Below are 15,115 nucleotides of genomic sequence, written 5' to 3' on the forward strand. Positions count from 1 at the left end.
TAAGAAGGCCGGAGCTGCAGCCGAGGTGCAAGGGGTCTTCTAATTGCAGTGGACTTCAGTGGAAGAGCCTCATTTGTCTCTTACTTGTTTTCAAAGCAAAACAGGGGAAAGAGCCAGGATGGTGGAGGCTTTCTGTGCTACCTGGAAACTGACCGACAGTCAGAACTTTGATGAGTACATGAAGGCTCTCGGTAGGTAAAAACAAGGCTTGCTCTTCCCTTCTAAACCGGCAGTTTCAGCGAGTTGAAGGTTCCTTTTTTCCTTTTTTTTCTTCTCACCCATCAGGTTGGCAAGACACAGAGTACATTGTCCTAATCGGATACTAGGCCATGCATTTCCCACTGAATGGATTTGTAATGTGGCATTCTTGTAATGTGGGCTTTCTTGCCCAGGGCCAAATAACAAAGCATTTGATAGTCTGTGGAGGATATGGAGCTTGTGTGACTTTTCTGTTTTCTTCAGCTTCCACTTATTATTTGTACTCAGTGGGCTAATCATTAATCATTGGCACATGATTGGCCCATTAATCATGCTCTAAGGAAATATACCCTGTGGAATCTGGGGTCCAAGATCAGATTTGAGCTATTTGTGAGCTATTCTGGAAGCTGCTGTTGACTGTCCTGGTTCCCTTTGCTGTTTTAGGTGTGGGCTTTGCCACTAGGCAGGTGGGAAACGTGACCAAACCAACAGTGATCATCAGTCAGGAAGGGGACAAAGTGGTGATCCGGACTCAAAGCACGTTCAAGAATACAGAGATTAGCTTCCGTCTGGGTGAAGAGTTTGATGAAATCAGTGTAGATGACAGAAACTGTAAGGTAAGAAGCTGTTACTTCTCTGGATTGGGGACCCGGAGGAGGGAATAAAAAGATAAAGATTCCTAGTACATTTTCTTCAGATGCTGGGAAGTGGAGCATGTTTTCAGTATTTCAACTCAGGGAGTAAACCACTAGCATTAGCATTCTAGTATGCATGTGTTAGGTTCTGAACAGTGAGCAACTGCTATAGCCCTAGTTTCAATTTGTTACATTTGTTACATTTTATAATACTTCAGACTTATAATTCAGAGAACACTTTTTTGCATCTAGTACACATTTCAAACTATGATTACTGGACTTCAGTGAATATAGAGGTAGCAAAGGCTGTGGTACCAATAATAGGATAGTTAGTTGATCATGATTTACTCAACTATACAACTCTTTGAAAAAGCATGTTATTGAACTTCCATATCAGAAATCTGACTTGTACCTACTGCGATGTTCTGCATCTTCTTGTTGTTCTCAGTCTGTTATTAGCCTGGATGGAGACAAACTTGTTCATGTACAGAAATGGGATGGCAAACAAACAAATTTTGTAAGAGAAATTAAGGATGGCAAAATGATTGTGGTAAGTAACGGTAGCTTCCCACTCCTCCTTGGTTTTCACCCCTTCCCACCACCTTCTCCCCTCATTTCCCTTCCTTCCTGTGCTTTTCTCCCTTCTTCCTTATCTCCCTTCCTTCGCAACCTCTTTCTTTTTTATTTAATAACTTTGTATCGATCGGAAGTTTAAGCATTTACCAAACAGGAAAAATAAAAAGATCCTATTTTTTTCCTCAATGCAGCTTCTTTGATTGAAGAAAAAGAAAAATTCTATTTCCTGTAGTTAAACAAAATACTTTCATTGATTTGCCCAAAATCATGAGTCAGATAGTTTGTAGGATTACTATGGATGTCTAAGTCTAAAATAAAAATTAAGAAGAAAACCAATAATCATGAAAACACATAAATATAATAAGAACAGAAAGTTTACTGAACTTCAGAAAATTTACTTTATAGCTAATATGAATAATAGATCTCTCAGTGTTTAAAATTTTGGTTTATGAAGGCTATACAAGTTCAGTGTAGATAATTTAGAATATAACGGAAATATAACAAAAGAAATAAAATTTCATCTCTTTAGAGAACCAGTTTTTCAAATTTTCTTCATATATTTATTTTTATTTGAAGTGCAGAAAGACAGAGAGAGTAAAACAGATACAGAGACAGAGAGAGAGAGAAAGATCTTACATCCAATGGTTCACTCCCCAATTGCCTGCAAAGGCTAAAGCTGGGCCAGGCCAAAGCCAAGAACTGGAAACTCAGTTCTGGTTTCCCATGTAAGTGGCATGGGCCTAAGTACCTCAGCCATCACCTGCTGCCTCCTGTGGTATACATTAGCAGGAAGCTGGAATCCAAAGTGGAGCTGACACTGGAACTCACCCACTCTGATTTGAGTTGTGGGTGTCCCAAATGGCATCTTATCCCCTTCACCAAACACCTGCCCTGATAGAATAACTTTGATGTAACTTCCTTTGTTTCCTTCCCCTCCCCACCTCCACATTCCTCCCTTCCCCTCCCCATCTCTTCCCTTGTCTTCCTTTTTGCAGTGCATAAGATGTCTTTTAAACATACATGTTCCATACTAGGAAGGCATGGACAAGTTATAATTTAGAAAACAACTGACAATTTATAATGACAGAGTAGCATCACAAACTGGGAAAGATGTTATGCCTTGATCTAGCCATTCTCAGACACATTCTATAAACAGACTTGTGATGCTCTGATGATAATGAGGTAGTCAAGTAGGCTTGTTCCCTTTGTGAGGGTGAGGGGATAGTTTACATATTGCTTTAAAGATAATAGTTGAAATGACTTTCAATGCTGCTTTTAATAAAAGCTTACTATTGTTTCCTCCTCTTCCCATATATTACTGTAATCAGAGTTGTTATAGATCAAACAATTCATACTCCTTTTTGCTTGTGGAAGTGTGAGTAGCAGATAGTTTACCTGTTAAAGTATGTTTGTCCACATTTTTCTTCAATGATCAACAAAAGAAAGGGTTCATTTGTTGTTGTTGTTTTTTAACATATTCACTTTTTAAAAAATATTTATTTGAAAGTCAGAGTTACACAGAGAAGAGAGAGAGTCTTCCATCCTCTGGTTCACCCCCCAATTGGCCACAATGGCCAGAGCTGTGCCGATCCAAAGCTGGGAGCCAGGAGCTTCTTCTGGGTCTCCCGTGCAGGTGCAGGGACTCAAGGACTTTGGCCATCTTTTTTTTTAAGATTTATTTATTTATTTGAAAGTCAGAATTAGAGAGAGTAAGAGACAGAGAGAGAGAGAGAGAGAGAGAGGTATCCCATCCATTGGTTCACTTCCCTATTGGTCACAACAGCCAGAGCTGCGCCGATCTGAAGCCAGGAGCCAGGAGCTTCTTCCTGGTCTCCCACATAGGTGCAGGGGCCCAAGTAGTTGGGCCATCTTCTACTGCTTTCCCAGGCCATAGCAGAGATCTGGGTCAGAAGTGGAGCAGCTGGGTCTTGAACCGGCACCCATATAGGATGCTGGCACTGCAGGCAGCAGCTTTACCCTCTATGCCACAGTGCTGTCCTGAAAGGATTCATTTCTAAAAGATTCAATCTGAAGTGTCCTTCCATTGCTTTTACTGTTGTTTTCCTTTCCTGAATATAAAAAGTGGATAGCTCAATTTTGCCATTTATGACTGTGATCAGGCAAGATTGAGTTCATAAGTGGCGATTAAATCAATGGATGACAGTGGCATATGCTGCCTGATACCAGAATGTAATAAGTACAGAAAACCTCTCACTGTGTAAAATGGTTTTATAGAAATTCTTCAAGTTGGACTTCACATTGGGCTAGTAGAACCAGTGTTATGTATCATATCTACCTAACTGCCTAGGTTCATGAAGGCTAAAATATGACAGTCCAAGTAATGAGAACATTTGTATAGTCACATTTTCCTTCACATTTTGGAACAGGTCATTCCAAATTCTAGTAGCTTAAATTATTATTCTAAAAACTGTTCAAAATTCATATAGACTATGAATTGAAAACTGTTGTGAAAACCCATTATAAATCTCATTTACAAAGCAGATAGCTAATCATACAGTATAGATACTCAATTCCAGGGACATGAACTATGTATACTTCTTATTCAGTCATTAAATATAAGGGTTTCTTTTTGTTCAAGAAGCAAAGAGAGTTTATTCAGTGATTAATGTTTGTAAATTTCATTATTGTTTTGTATAATACTTAAGACATATACATGATAGTCTTTGAAAATTCAGTACTGATACTCATGTAAAAAGATTTAAATATCTTTTGAATGTTTCAGACTCTTACTTTTGGTGATGTGGTTGCTGTTCGCCACTATGAGAAGGCATAGAAAAGTTCCTGGTGTGGACTGGAAGTTTTTCTGTATTTCTGTTTACTGAAGTCTCAGTGCTGTCCTGTTACAGCAAGGATGACCACTACTTGGAAGGTTAACCTTGGTGCGGAGGTAGAAAATAGTGATTTAAAAACTTGTTACTCCAAACAGCCAGTCCAGTTTTGATATGAAAATATATCATGGTTTATAATTTGCATCAAAGTTTAAAGTCACTTTTTTATAAAGAATTGAATACATTGTCTGTTTTTTTGTAATGCAAATAAATTCAGAATAAAAATCTTACATGTTAATATAATGTTGTTGCTTTTCATATCATTAATATGGTTAGGAATTATATATTGGAGAGTTTTAAATAAAATAGTCATTCTTATCACATGGAGAAAGGCTGGAGAAGTTAGTACTTTGTTTAAAACACCAATTTTAAAAACCTAAGCAGAAACCTCAGGAAATGTGAAGATGCCACAGTTTTGGTTGAGACTCTCATGAACAATTTGTGATGATTAAATTAATTTGACAAGTGTGTTCAGTTATGGAAATGACATTTTGCGATTAGAAACAGAGACCTTAAAGGAAAAAAAAAAATGGATAATCTTCAAAAAGTCTTGTGAAAAGTATTCAAAATGGCATATATATAAAAATTTCTTATTGAAAGAGAAATAAGGGAAGGAAGTTCATTTTATTCTAGACTGTTAAAATGAGTTTCCACACAACTAACTTGAGCTAGTTTAAGTCAATAAAAATGCTAAGAAGTGCATAAAGAGTGTGCATAAAGGCAATCAAGGTACTTTTTTTTTTTTCTGGGAAGGGGGAGTGGGTGAGAGGGTTGAGTGACTGGAACTGAGCTAACCAAGCCAAACTAAATATTTGTAACTCTCTATGGTTTGTATTGGTAAAGTAGAAACAAAGACATTATTTTGCACTGCATAATTTACAGAATGCTTTTTATAGATTTTGTCAACTGCACAGCACAAAACAAGTTAGGTATTACTATTACTTTTCTGATGAGGAAATTAAAGTTTAGGTTTGTCTGTCCAAGTCCTCGTGACTAGCAAATAATATTATGAGCTGAAAACCTTGCATTTTTCCTTTATTTCCACTCAATACTTCAGTTAATTTTTCTTCTGAAACAAAAATGCCATACTTTATTTTTCCTGATTATTCCTAAAGAAATATTTCCTCTACTAGCTCCTGGGAGCAAACATGGTAAATGTTATTCAGGAAAAATATACAATATTCATTTTGAATCAATAGTGAATTCAGTAAGTTTCATAAGTTAATTCAAGGTCCAATTAACTCATAAATGTAAAATACGAAAAAACTTGTTTTATCTTAGATAATTCACTGTAGCAATATTATCACCTGACAATTGTGGTATAAGTTGAATGTCCCTTATCTGAAATGCTTGAGACTAGAAGTGTTTTATATTTCAGAATATCTATGTATATGTAATGAGTTGCTTAGGTATGAGACTCAAGTCTAAATATAAAGTTCATTTATGTTTCATACACGTGTATACCTTATATTCATAGCCTGAAGACACAAATTTATAAAATAGCTTCAGTGTGCCTGTGTTTTGAGTAAGATCCAGCACATGAGGTCAGCAGAGGAATTTCTCCTTCGTGCACTCAAAAAATTGGGGACTGGGACAATATTTTTTTGGGGGTTAAGAATGCTCAATCTGCATTCTGTCATAGTGTAGGATAGAGAAACATAAAGTACAGTTACAAGATTTCACATGTGAATGTTCAATTATTACCACCAAGAATATTAGTTATCTAGTTAAGGTCACCGCTGGGATATAGTCTACTGCTTCTTTAAAAATATGAAAGAGAATATACACTGGTTTTGCTCCAACTGTCACGACAGCCATCACCCCCGATTTTGAGAGACGTTACTCAGTTCTTGGTGATTCTACTGGAAGCTCAGATTCTGACCTCTCTGTTAGAAAAGAGACAAAGCCAAAGATGGGGTTCTATCCTCAACTCATTACAGTAAGACCAAATCACCTCATAGTAGCATTAATGTTCCTAACTATCTCACAGAGTGAAGAACACAAGCTTTTTGGGTGGTCTACATGGGAAACATCCTTTCAATGGAAGATACAGGGATGGATGCATCTTGGAAGATAATTAATAGATTTTTTTTTGCTTTCTAAAGTTTTATACATCATTTTTTTTCAAGCCAAATTTCTTTCTTACAGTCATCCATCCATGTGCTAATTTTTCTGAGCCTGTATCTATTCCCCAGCTTTTAATTTAAAGGGAAAAAAATTGCCAAAATCAAAGGCAATTTAACTATCAGGGCGTGGCCTTGGAAGAAGGCTTTAGAAAGTGCAAGTCTCAATGATACAAACCAGGATAAAAAAGCAGTTTGGTGAGGTGCAATGGTGGATCACTGACAACAAGTAAGCAGAAACTTCTGCCCTAATCTCACGCATAATTTTCCCTACCTAGTTATACACATACACTTGGCACACGAACACCTAAAACAGGAGGTATTTGTGCAGGACTAAGGTGTATCTCCAGAGGGTTTGGGGCATTATAGCTCTGCACATCTTAGTGATTAGAGAGGAAAACAAAAGAAAGTGGTTGTGAAGATAAGGGAGGTGGTGCTTCTACTAATTTTAATACATTGTCTTTTTACGACTGGAAACATTTCATAGGTTTCCAAGTTTGTACATCTCTTTTTATGTTAACTTACTAAACAATTTTTCACATCCTATTTACTTCTAGTAAAATGCTTTGGAAATTGGGGTGGGAGGGTGAATGAAAAGAACTATTTTTACAATTTATCTTCTTACTGTCTTTCAAATGTTTTGATTAGAAACCTATGTAATCGTACTATCCTTAAGGTTGTTCTCTGGCCATGTTTTTCTTGATCCACCCCCCCCCCCCCCATACTCTAGACTGTGGACTAAGAATCTCCCAAGGACCCTTTGTCCATCATCAGAAATTACCTTGGTTCTTGCAATGCCTTTGAATGCTGTTGTCCTGGTAGCTCTTTAAACAGAAAAAGGAGGCCTCTTGATTCCCACTTCAAAGGTGCTTTCTTGAGAAACATTCCCATTAAACCACAGGAGACAAAATAAAGTTCTCTCCTATGGGAAGCAAATACACCTACACAGCACAACATCTTTTACGAGGTTAGTAATTGTGGAAGACATTTTCCTCTCCAAAGGAACTGCCTGCCTTGTAAATTTCACCTGTTAGCGTTACCTCAAAGAGGTCAGTGTTGTCATAGATGAGGTAAGGAAGAGAAGGAACAGGACCCAAAGCAGCTGGAGGTTTGGCTTTTTTGCCAGACTATCTTCAAAAATTCCCTGTTTGGGTGAAATCAATCGTCTCTATTTATAATATCCATGCATCTCTGGAATGCACAGAGTATGATTCTGAGACATGTTTTCATTCACTTGTTAAAAAACCAACCCAACCAGACATGTTCTGAGCAGTGGTTCTCAAATATCACCTGGAAGGCTTGTAAAAACACAAATTACTGGCTCCTCCCCCATAGTTTGATTCAGTAACGCTGGAGTTTGGCCTGGGACTTGGCATTTCTAACTGGAGTTCCCAGGTGGTGCAGGCGTTGCTGGTCCAGAAACTACAATTTCAAGATCCACTGCGCTACCCCAAACTGCTGGCTTCATCCAAATAATACTACAGGGCTCTCTGCACCACCTCTGTGCAAAGCCCCAACCCTTGAAGGCTGGCCACAGAGCATTCCTTCGAAGGCCGGTCCCTGACGCTAAGAAACACCGGTGACAATCTCCAAGGAGCAGCCGAAGGTCACGCAAACCTTATAGCTGAGGAACCGGCCCCGGCACGTGATCGGCTGGGCGTCTACACCAGAACCCGTCTTCGGCCTCCTCCCCACCCCTGGGCCTGACTGTCCCGGGGCAGCTGCCAGAGAGGCCATGGCGCTGCTGCGCACGCTCGTCTGCTCCCTGCTGGCCGCCTGGCCTGTCTGTCCGGGCCTCGGGCTGCCCCTGGCGCCCGCCGGCCGCCACGGTCCGGCTCCGGCGGTGGGTGAGTGCTCCGCGCCCGGCCCCTCCTCGCGAGCGTGGGTGGCTGCACCCCTGCCAGCTCCAGGGCCAGCATGGGGCCAGCTCCGGCGGGCTGGGGCGCTGACGCTGCGGCGCTGCCTGTGGCTGCTGGGCGCGGGACGAGCGAGGGACCCGGGAGCAAAGGCACCCGGCCAGAGGTTGGGGCTGGGCTGGGCAAAGGCCTGCGACAGTGGGGGCGCTGCAAGGGGCGGGCGGGCAAGATCCCGCCGGCCCGGCTTTTGTTTACATCCAGCGACTTTGTTTTGCTCCTGCTGGAAGGAGGGAAAAACTGCAGGTTTAAGGAAAAAGGAAGCCGGGGAGGTAGGGGTCCGGCACACCCGTGGCCGGAATCTGCACGGAGCGGAGGGCGACCTGCGGAGTCTCCCCTCCGCTCCGGGAGTGCACTGCCGTGGGACTCGAATTACCTTGTGTCCCGCTCATGGAGGTCGGCCGCGGTGTCCGCCTCTACAGCCAGAGCGACCCAGTCTTGGTGCGAAGGACCCCTTAGCTCAGCGAGGAACTCATCTGCCCTTCCTTTCACCTGGGTGACCCCTTGGCTCCCTGCCGGCCTTAGCAGTTTTGTTCGTATTCCCAACACTTCATGCGGTTTCTGTTGCTGGCAGTCGTTCCCAAAGTGGTTCTCAAAGTTTCAAGTTCGGCAGCAGCAGCATCTGAGCTTGTCAGAAATGCAGTTTCAGCCCCATCCCCAAAGCTACTGAATCTGAAACGCCGAGGGTGGCTGAAAAATCTGCTGTTTAACCGACACTGCCTAAGATTCTGCTCCCCTCTCCCCCTTCTTTTTCCTCTCTCCCTCCTCCCTCTCTCCCTCCCTCCCTTCCTTCTTTCCTTCTCTCTCTCTCTCTATTTTTGGTGGGGTGGTGGTGGTAAGATTTATTTATTTATTTGACAAGGAGAGAGAGGGAGAGTGCAGGAGCGCTTCCATCCTTTGGTTCACTCCCCAGATGGCTGCAATGGCCAGAGATGGACCAGGTGGAAGCCAGGAGCTTCATTCGGGTTTCTCACTTGCGTGGCAGGGACCCAAGTACTTGGATCACCATCTGCTACTTTCCCAGGCACATTAGCAAGGAGCTGGATGGGAATGAGAGCAGCTGGGACTCCATCCAGCGTCTCCAGACCCGAGATGATTCTGATAGATGCTGAAATTTGAGGATCACTGGTTCCAAGTAGATACATGTTTGATGAGAGATTCTTCTCTGCCATCTGAGTCTTCAGTTTCAACATAAATGTGCCCTCATCTCCCTGCTCTGAAAATAATAGCCGTGTTAGAAAGAGGTGGGGGTCTCTTGTTTTGGAAGGATCAATTTCCCTGAAACTCAATAGCGACTTAGTAATGAAACCTCTCCGTCTGTCTCACTCTGCTAATCTCTGCTCTCTCCTGGACTTTGGGAATCCAGGAGGGAAAAATCCATCTATTTGTCAGAGAGCCAGGTCCAAGTGACTCAGCTGTCAGGGAGTTCAAGAACTATAAATCTCATTTCCCAACTGTACCAAATGTCAATCTTAAGAAATAGCCCCCAAATGTTTGTATATGCTGGTTTCTGCTTTTATTCGAGCTGTAATTATGTTACTTTGATTACATGTCCATGCAGGATTTTGAGATTAAAAGTCCCAAATTGCATGAGCCCAACTAATGGCCAATTCATCTATTGGTTTTAACCGCTTGATTGCTGAAAGCCAGAGTGATAACTTTGTTGACAATGTGATTCTCCCTGATTTGGTAGGGAAGCTGCAGGGGTCAATCTCCTACTTAGGAGGAAGGAAGGGAGAGGGTGAGTAGAGTTCAGTGGCTTGTAATGTTGACTCAGCAGTTTCTCACGGTGTGTATTATTTTACATGATTTCTGCTTGATGGGGCTATTCCCTCTGCTCCCTTCCCCACATCCATAACACTTGGACTTCTTTTACTTTAGCTACCACATGTGGCTTCTGATTACTTGTTGTGTTTGAATTCTGGACTTCAGATTTATGTCCTGCCTATTCTTTCACCTGGGAGTGTTTGATCTTCATTATAAACAAATTAATACATATTTAAAGAAAAACCAAATGTCAAAACATCCGAACTATGGTCAATAGGTTCTTTAGCATACACTGTAACATTTCCTTCATATAAAAAATAATTTTAATAATTTTATTTGGGGGCCGGCATTGTGGTGTAGCAGGTTAAGCCTGCAGCACTGGCATCCCATATGGGTACCAGTTTGAGCCTGGCTGCTCCAATTTTGATCCAGCTCCCTGCTGATGTGCTTGGGAAATCAGTGGAGGATGGCCCAAGTCATTTGCCTCTGCACCCACGTAGAAGATCTGGAAGAAGCTCCTGGCTCCTGGCTTTGGCCTGGCCTAGACCCGGCCTTTGCAGCTATTTAGAGGAATGAACCAGTGGAAGGAAGACCTTCCTCTCTGTCTCTCCGTCTCTCGCTCGCTCGCTCTCTCTGTAACTGTGACTTTCAAATAAATAAAATAAGTCTTCAACTTTTTTTATTTGAAAGGCAGAGAGTTAAAAATGAACATATAGAAAGATGATGAAATAGAGACAGAAAGATAGAAGATAGATATTGATATGCTAGATAATTTCTTGTCTTCTGTCTCATGTGGGTGGTAGGGAGCCAAGTATTTGGGCCATCGTCTCCTACATCACAGGATGTAAACTAGCAGAAAGCTAGAATTGGAAGCAAAGCTGAAGTCAGGCACTCAGATATGGGATGCTGTACCAAAGGCCATCCCCATTTTCTTTGACTTCCTGTTGCTCTTGTATTATTTTGAAGATTTGTCTAGATAGGTTGAACACTCAAACACACATGCATTTTTGGAAATCTTTTAAAATACTGTTTGCAAAACAAAAAGTAATTGTGCTATGGTTAAAAGAAATTAGGATTTGGAAACAGAGAAACTGGATTGGAGTGTGTATGGACTCTGCTGTAGGCAAGATCTACCATCTTGAGAACTCTCTCTCTCTCTCTCTCTCTCTCTCTCTCTCTCTCTCTCATCCACAGACACAGAGAGCACTTTGTATACTATTACATCAGGAGGGTTGATGAGGCCTCTGGAGGTTCCTTATAAATCTCAGTTTAAAGAGCTGTCAAGCTTTGTTCTGGGCTTCTATTGAAAGACATGTTTCAGTGATGTTCAGTGTCTACAGCCTCATTTATCTGTCTGGAATCAGATATAGTAGAAGGAGCACTGGAAGTCTGGAGAGACTGGTTCCAGTTCAGCTTTCATTACTGAGTCATGAGAACTTGAGGAAATACTGGCATTGCCCTTTGCAATGTCTTCATACATAAACTAAAGAATGTTGGGGGCCTACTGTAGGTCACATATATTCTAGTTGCTAGAGAGATAAAAACCTAGATTTTAGATTACATCAAAGGAATGTGTCCTGAATGCATTTCAAATTTTGGTCGACATGAATTTAATATGTTCATAAACTTAGTTCCTTTAATTTTTACATGATCACATATGTGGATGTTGCCATTATCTTCGTGTGAGGAAAGTGAAACAGGGTATTTTGAATGTGAGCACACAGAGAAGCAATGTTTCTGGTGGTCATGGGCAACATGGACCTGGCATTAAGGTTTCCGGATTTCACTCAAGCTCTGTTCAGACAGTTACAAGATGCTCAGTGTGCAAGGGTACTTCTTTGTGAGAAATGTAATTAAAAGTTTATTTTGGTGCAAAAAATGTTGAAATCCACATAATGTTTTCATATTATACATTTTCCATAAATTTGAGAGAGAGGAAACTCCCCTATTCCCAGGTTCATTCCCCACATCTTAGATGCCACACCAACCAAGGCTGGACCAAGACCTAAGTCAGGAATGGAAAGCTTTGCTGTGTGACTGGCAGAAACCAAAGTACTGCTGCCATCACTGCTTCCTAACCGCAAAAACTGCCTGCTCCATGGCGAATGTTTTCAAAATCCCCTTGTATGTTACCTGGACTTACCTGGACTTACCTGGACTTCATGTCTGTGTGCTTCAGATCCTCATCCGTAAAATACAGAAAATAGTTAATACATATGAAGCACATAAAACAGTACTGAACATATACTAAATACTCAGGTTTTTTTTTTTTTTACAGTTAGTTAAACATGGGAAAGTCAAGTTCAAATTTAATATTTGGGGCTGCAAAATAGCAGTACAATTAACCTTCAGTTTGGGAGGTGCCAGACACCTTCAAAGGGCTTCATATATAGAAAGCATTTAACCGTCATAGGAAGCATCATCATTAGTCCTGTCTCACAGATGAAGAGGTCAAGGTCACACAGCTGGGTTAGCTGGTGGCAGAGCTTGAACTGGAAGTCTGACAGTCTGACTCTGGACTTCCTGTGCTTAATCACCACACTACTTCCTATGCATTTTATTGTACATTAACAGTCTAAAAGTAAACAAAACACATGTTTCCATAAAAAATGAATTGTACTATGTGTTTATACCAAGGAGATGAAGGCACCAGGATGATTCTGCACTTTGTGATGAATTTTTTTTGTCCATGACTTCTGGCACCTAAGGCCCTCCTCAAAGCAGGCCAAAGAAATGCATTCCTAAGACTCTCCTCACTCTAAAGGGGGTCCTGCCAAACAGAGCTTGCTGGGTTTCCCTTTGCAGTCTGTCTATAAGCAGTCATGACTGTGTGATGAAGTCTCCATAAAACTCCCAAAGACAGAGTTTGGAGAGCTTACCTGTTCAGAACACACACAGTTCATGAAGGGTGGCATGTACAGAGAGGGCATAGAAGCGCCACACTGCTTTTCTCATCCTTTGCCCTATGCATCTTCTTACTTGGCATCATTTGTATTGTCCTTTACAACAAACCAATGTGCTTCCTTGAATTCTGCGAGCCACTGGAGCAAATTCCTCGAGCTGGAGGAGGGCACTATGGGATCTCTGATTTATACCCAGGCAGGCAACAGCACCGGTGAAGCTTTCAGTTGGGGCTTTCAGTTGGCATGGTGAGAGGATCCTGTCTTGGGGACTGAGCTCTCCCCCTGGAATCACACTATTGCCAGGTAGATAGTATCAGTATTGGTTAGAGTACAGCAGACTGTTGTCCCCTGCAGAATTGCTTGCTTGCTTATTGGTGTTTGTGGGGAAAATTCCACACATTGATGTCAGAAGTGATGTGTGTTATGAGTATACAGTAGCAGAAACGGAATCTGAATTTGAGTCGGTTTTTCTTTTCTATATTCGCCAAATCAGATAAAGTATATCTAAACTGGAAATAAGGATTGGGGTATTTTCTTTGCTATGGAATAAAACAAATCAAATTGTTTTAAACAGTGACTTAGAATCAAATCATTGACCATAAAGACTATTTTGTGTCTACCTTTTCTGGATTTTTTTTATCTATAATTTCTTAGGTGCAAGCTTAAATGTGCTATAAAATTATAACAACAACAACATTGGGAATAAGCACCCAAAAGAAAATTCTTCTTACCCATTTTGACAAATCAACTGTTACCACTTTATTATTTCAGCCTTGGATTTTATCGTCTTTGCTTACACAAAGTTTGCATTCTACTTGCTTGTTTGTGCTTTGGTATAGTCTGCGCTCCTGGGTTACTTCTGATGAGTTTCTGTCAAATAATACTGAAAGTGAAAGTAGTCTCTGTATTATAACAGTTTAAAAATTCTATGTGACAAAGCAGCCATATCATTAAAGATGCGTGTAAATTATATATAAGTACACTTTAGGATCCTCAAAATAGGGTTCAGATTTTTACTCTGTCATTTATCAACTAGGTGGACTGAGCAAGTTTCCTAACTGATCCAGCGTTAGTGACTCAGCTGTAAAGCTGGGTACTGTGATTCCCACTTCTTTGCGGTAGGGTGTTTGGTGGATGTCAGTTTAATACTGAGCTTGTCAATTCTGACACTCACAAGCAGCACGTTCTTCCTACTGTTCTTTGAATCTTCATATTCTCACATGGGAGGATTGTGTTTAGCTTCATGACATATGGATGTTTACATTACTAAGGTTTTTGGCCTTCTGACAGGGAGCAACTGTCTCCAGTCTTATAGTAAATATTTGGATGGAAATTCCAAAAATCAAGTAGATTTCTCAGCATTTCTTTTCTAATCAACAGGACAGTTTTGGCATGTGACTGATTTACACTTGGACCCTACTTACCACCTCACAGATGACCGCACTAAAGTGTGCTCTTCATCCAAAGGTGCAAATGCCTCCAACCCTGGCCCTTATGGAGATGTTCTGTGTGATTCTCCATATAAACTTATTTTGTCAGCATTTGATTTCATTGAAAAATCAGGACAAGAAGCATCTTTCATGATATGGACAGGGTAAGTGATTACATAAATACCATTAATTACTCAATATTTATCTATAGTAGTCTGGGCTTCAGTAGTATGCTGAATTCCATAAAAAGATTATTTATGTTTCAAGAATTTTTTGGGGGCCGGCGCCGCGGCTCACTAGGCTAATCCTCCACCTTGTGGCGCCAGCACCCCGGGTCTAGTCCCGGTCGGGGTGCCGGATTCTGTCCCGGTTGCCCCTCTTCCAGGCCAGCTCTCTGCCATGGCCCAGGAGTGCAGTGGAGGATGGTCCAAGTCCTTGGGCCCTGCATCTGCATGGGAGACCAGGAGAAGCACCTGGCTCTTGGCTTTGGATCAGCGCGATGTGCTGGCCATGGCGCGCTGGCTGCGGTGGCCATTGGAGGGGTGAACCAGCGGCAAAAAAGGAAGACCTTCCTCTCTCTCTCTCTCTCTCTCTCTCTCACTGTCCACTCTGCCTGTCAAAAAAAAAAAAAAAAAAAAAAGAAGAATTATTTGGGTTAAAAATTCTGGGTCAAATCAATCAACAATATTAAAGATAAGAACAATTTTAGGAGACTTTAAAA

The 15,115-nt window shown here is 41.3% G+C and overlaps 2 protein-coding genes and 1 long non-coding RNA gene across 3 annotated transcripts in view; 2 read left to right on the forward strand and 1 right to left on the reverse strand.

Moving 5' to 3' along the window:
- On the forward strand, positions 1–4,488 carry FABP7 (fatty acid binding protein 7). The gene is made up of 4 exons (XM_062186707.1): positions 1–191; positions 643–815; positions 1,282–1,383; positions 4,153–4,488. Exons 1-4 carry the CDS (start codon positions 119–121, stop codon positions 4,201–4,203), a joined length of 399 nt encoding a protein of 132 aa, XP_062042691.1. The 5' UTR covers positions 1–118; the 3' UTR covers positions 4,204–4,488.
- LOC133756169 (uncharacterized) lies at positions 4,470–9,001 on the reverse strand. Its single transcript, XR_009865518.1, has 3 exons — positions 8,671–9,001; positions 7,163–7,303; positions 4,470–6,144 (listed from the first exon to the last, which is right to left on the reverse strand). It is a non-coding gene; the product is annotated as an uncharacterized LOC133756169 (long non-coding RNA).
- Positions 8,117–15,115, forward strand: part of SMPDL3A (sphingomyelin phosphodiesterase acid like 3A) — a 21,859-nt gene continuing 14,860 nt past the window's right edge. Inside the window, exons 1-2 of the mRNA XM_062186706.1 lie at positions 8,117–8,228; positions 14,345–14,558. Of these exons, the coding sequence (XP_062042690.1) occupies positions 8,117–8,228; positions 14,345–14,558 (326 nt within the window). The remainder of the gene's footprint in view (positions 8,229–14,344; positions 14,559–15,115) is intronic.

This window comes from Lepus europaeus, chromosome 3 (assembly GCF_033115175.1).
Source record: "Lepus europaeus isolate LE1 chromosome 3, mLepTim1.pri, whole genome shotgun sequence".
NCBI lineage: Eukaryota > Metazoa > Chordata > Mammalia > Lagomorpha > Leporidae > Lepus > Lepus europaeus.

What these genes read in the sequence shown, in the direction of transcription:
- FABP7 (XM_062186707.1), top strand. Translation starts at nt 119, where the DNA reads ATGGTGGAGGCTTTCTGTGCTACCTGGAAACTGACCGACAGTCAGAAC. An exon ending in TGAGTACATGAAGGCTCTCG is followed by an intron (nt 192 to 642) that starts GTAGGTAAAAAC and finishes TTGCTGTTTTAG; the next exon opens with GTGTGGGCTTTGCCACTAGG. An exon ending in AGGATGGCAAAATGATTGTG is followed by an intron (nt 1,384 to 4,152) that starts GTAAGTAACGGT and finishes TGAATGTTTCAG; the next exon opens with ACTCTTACTTTTGGTGATGT.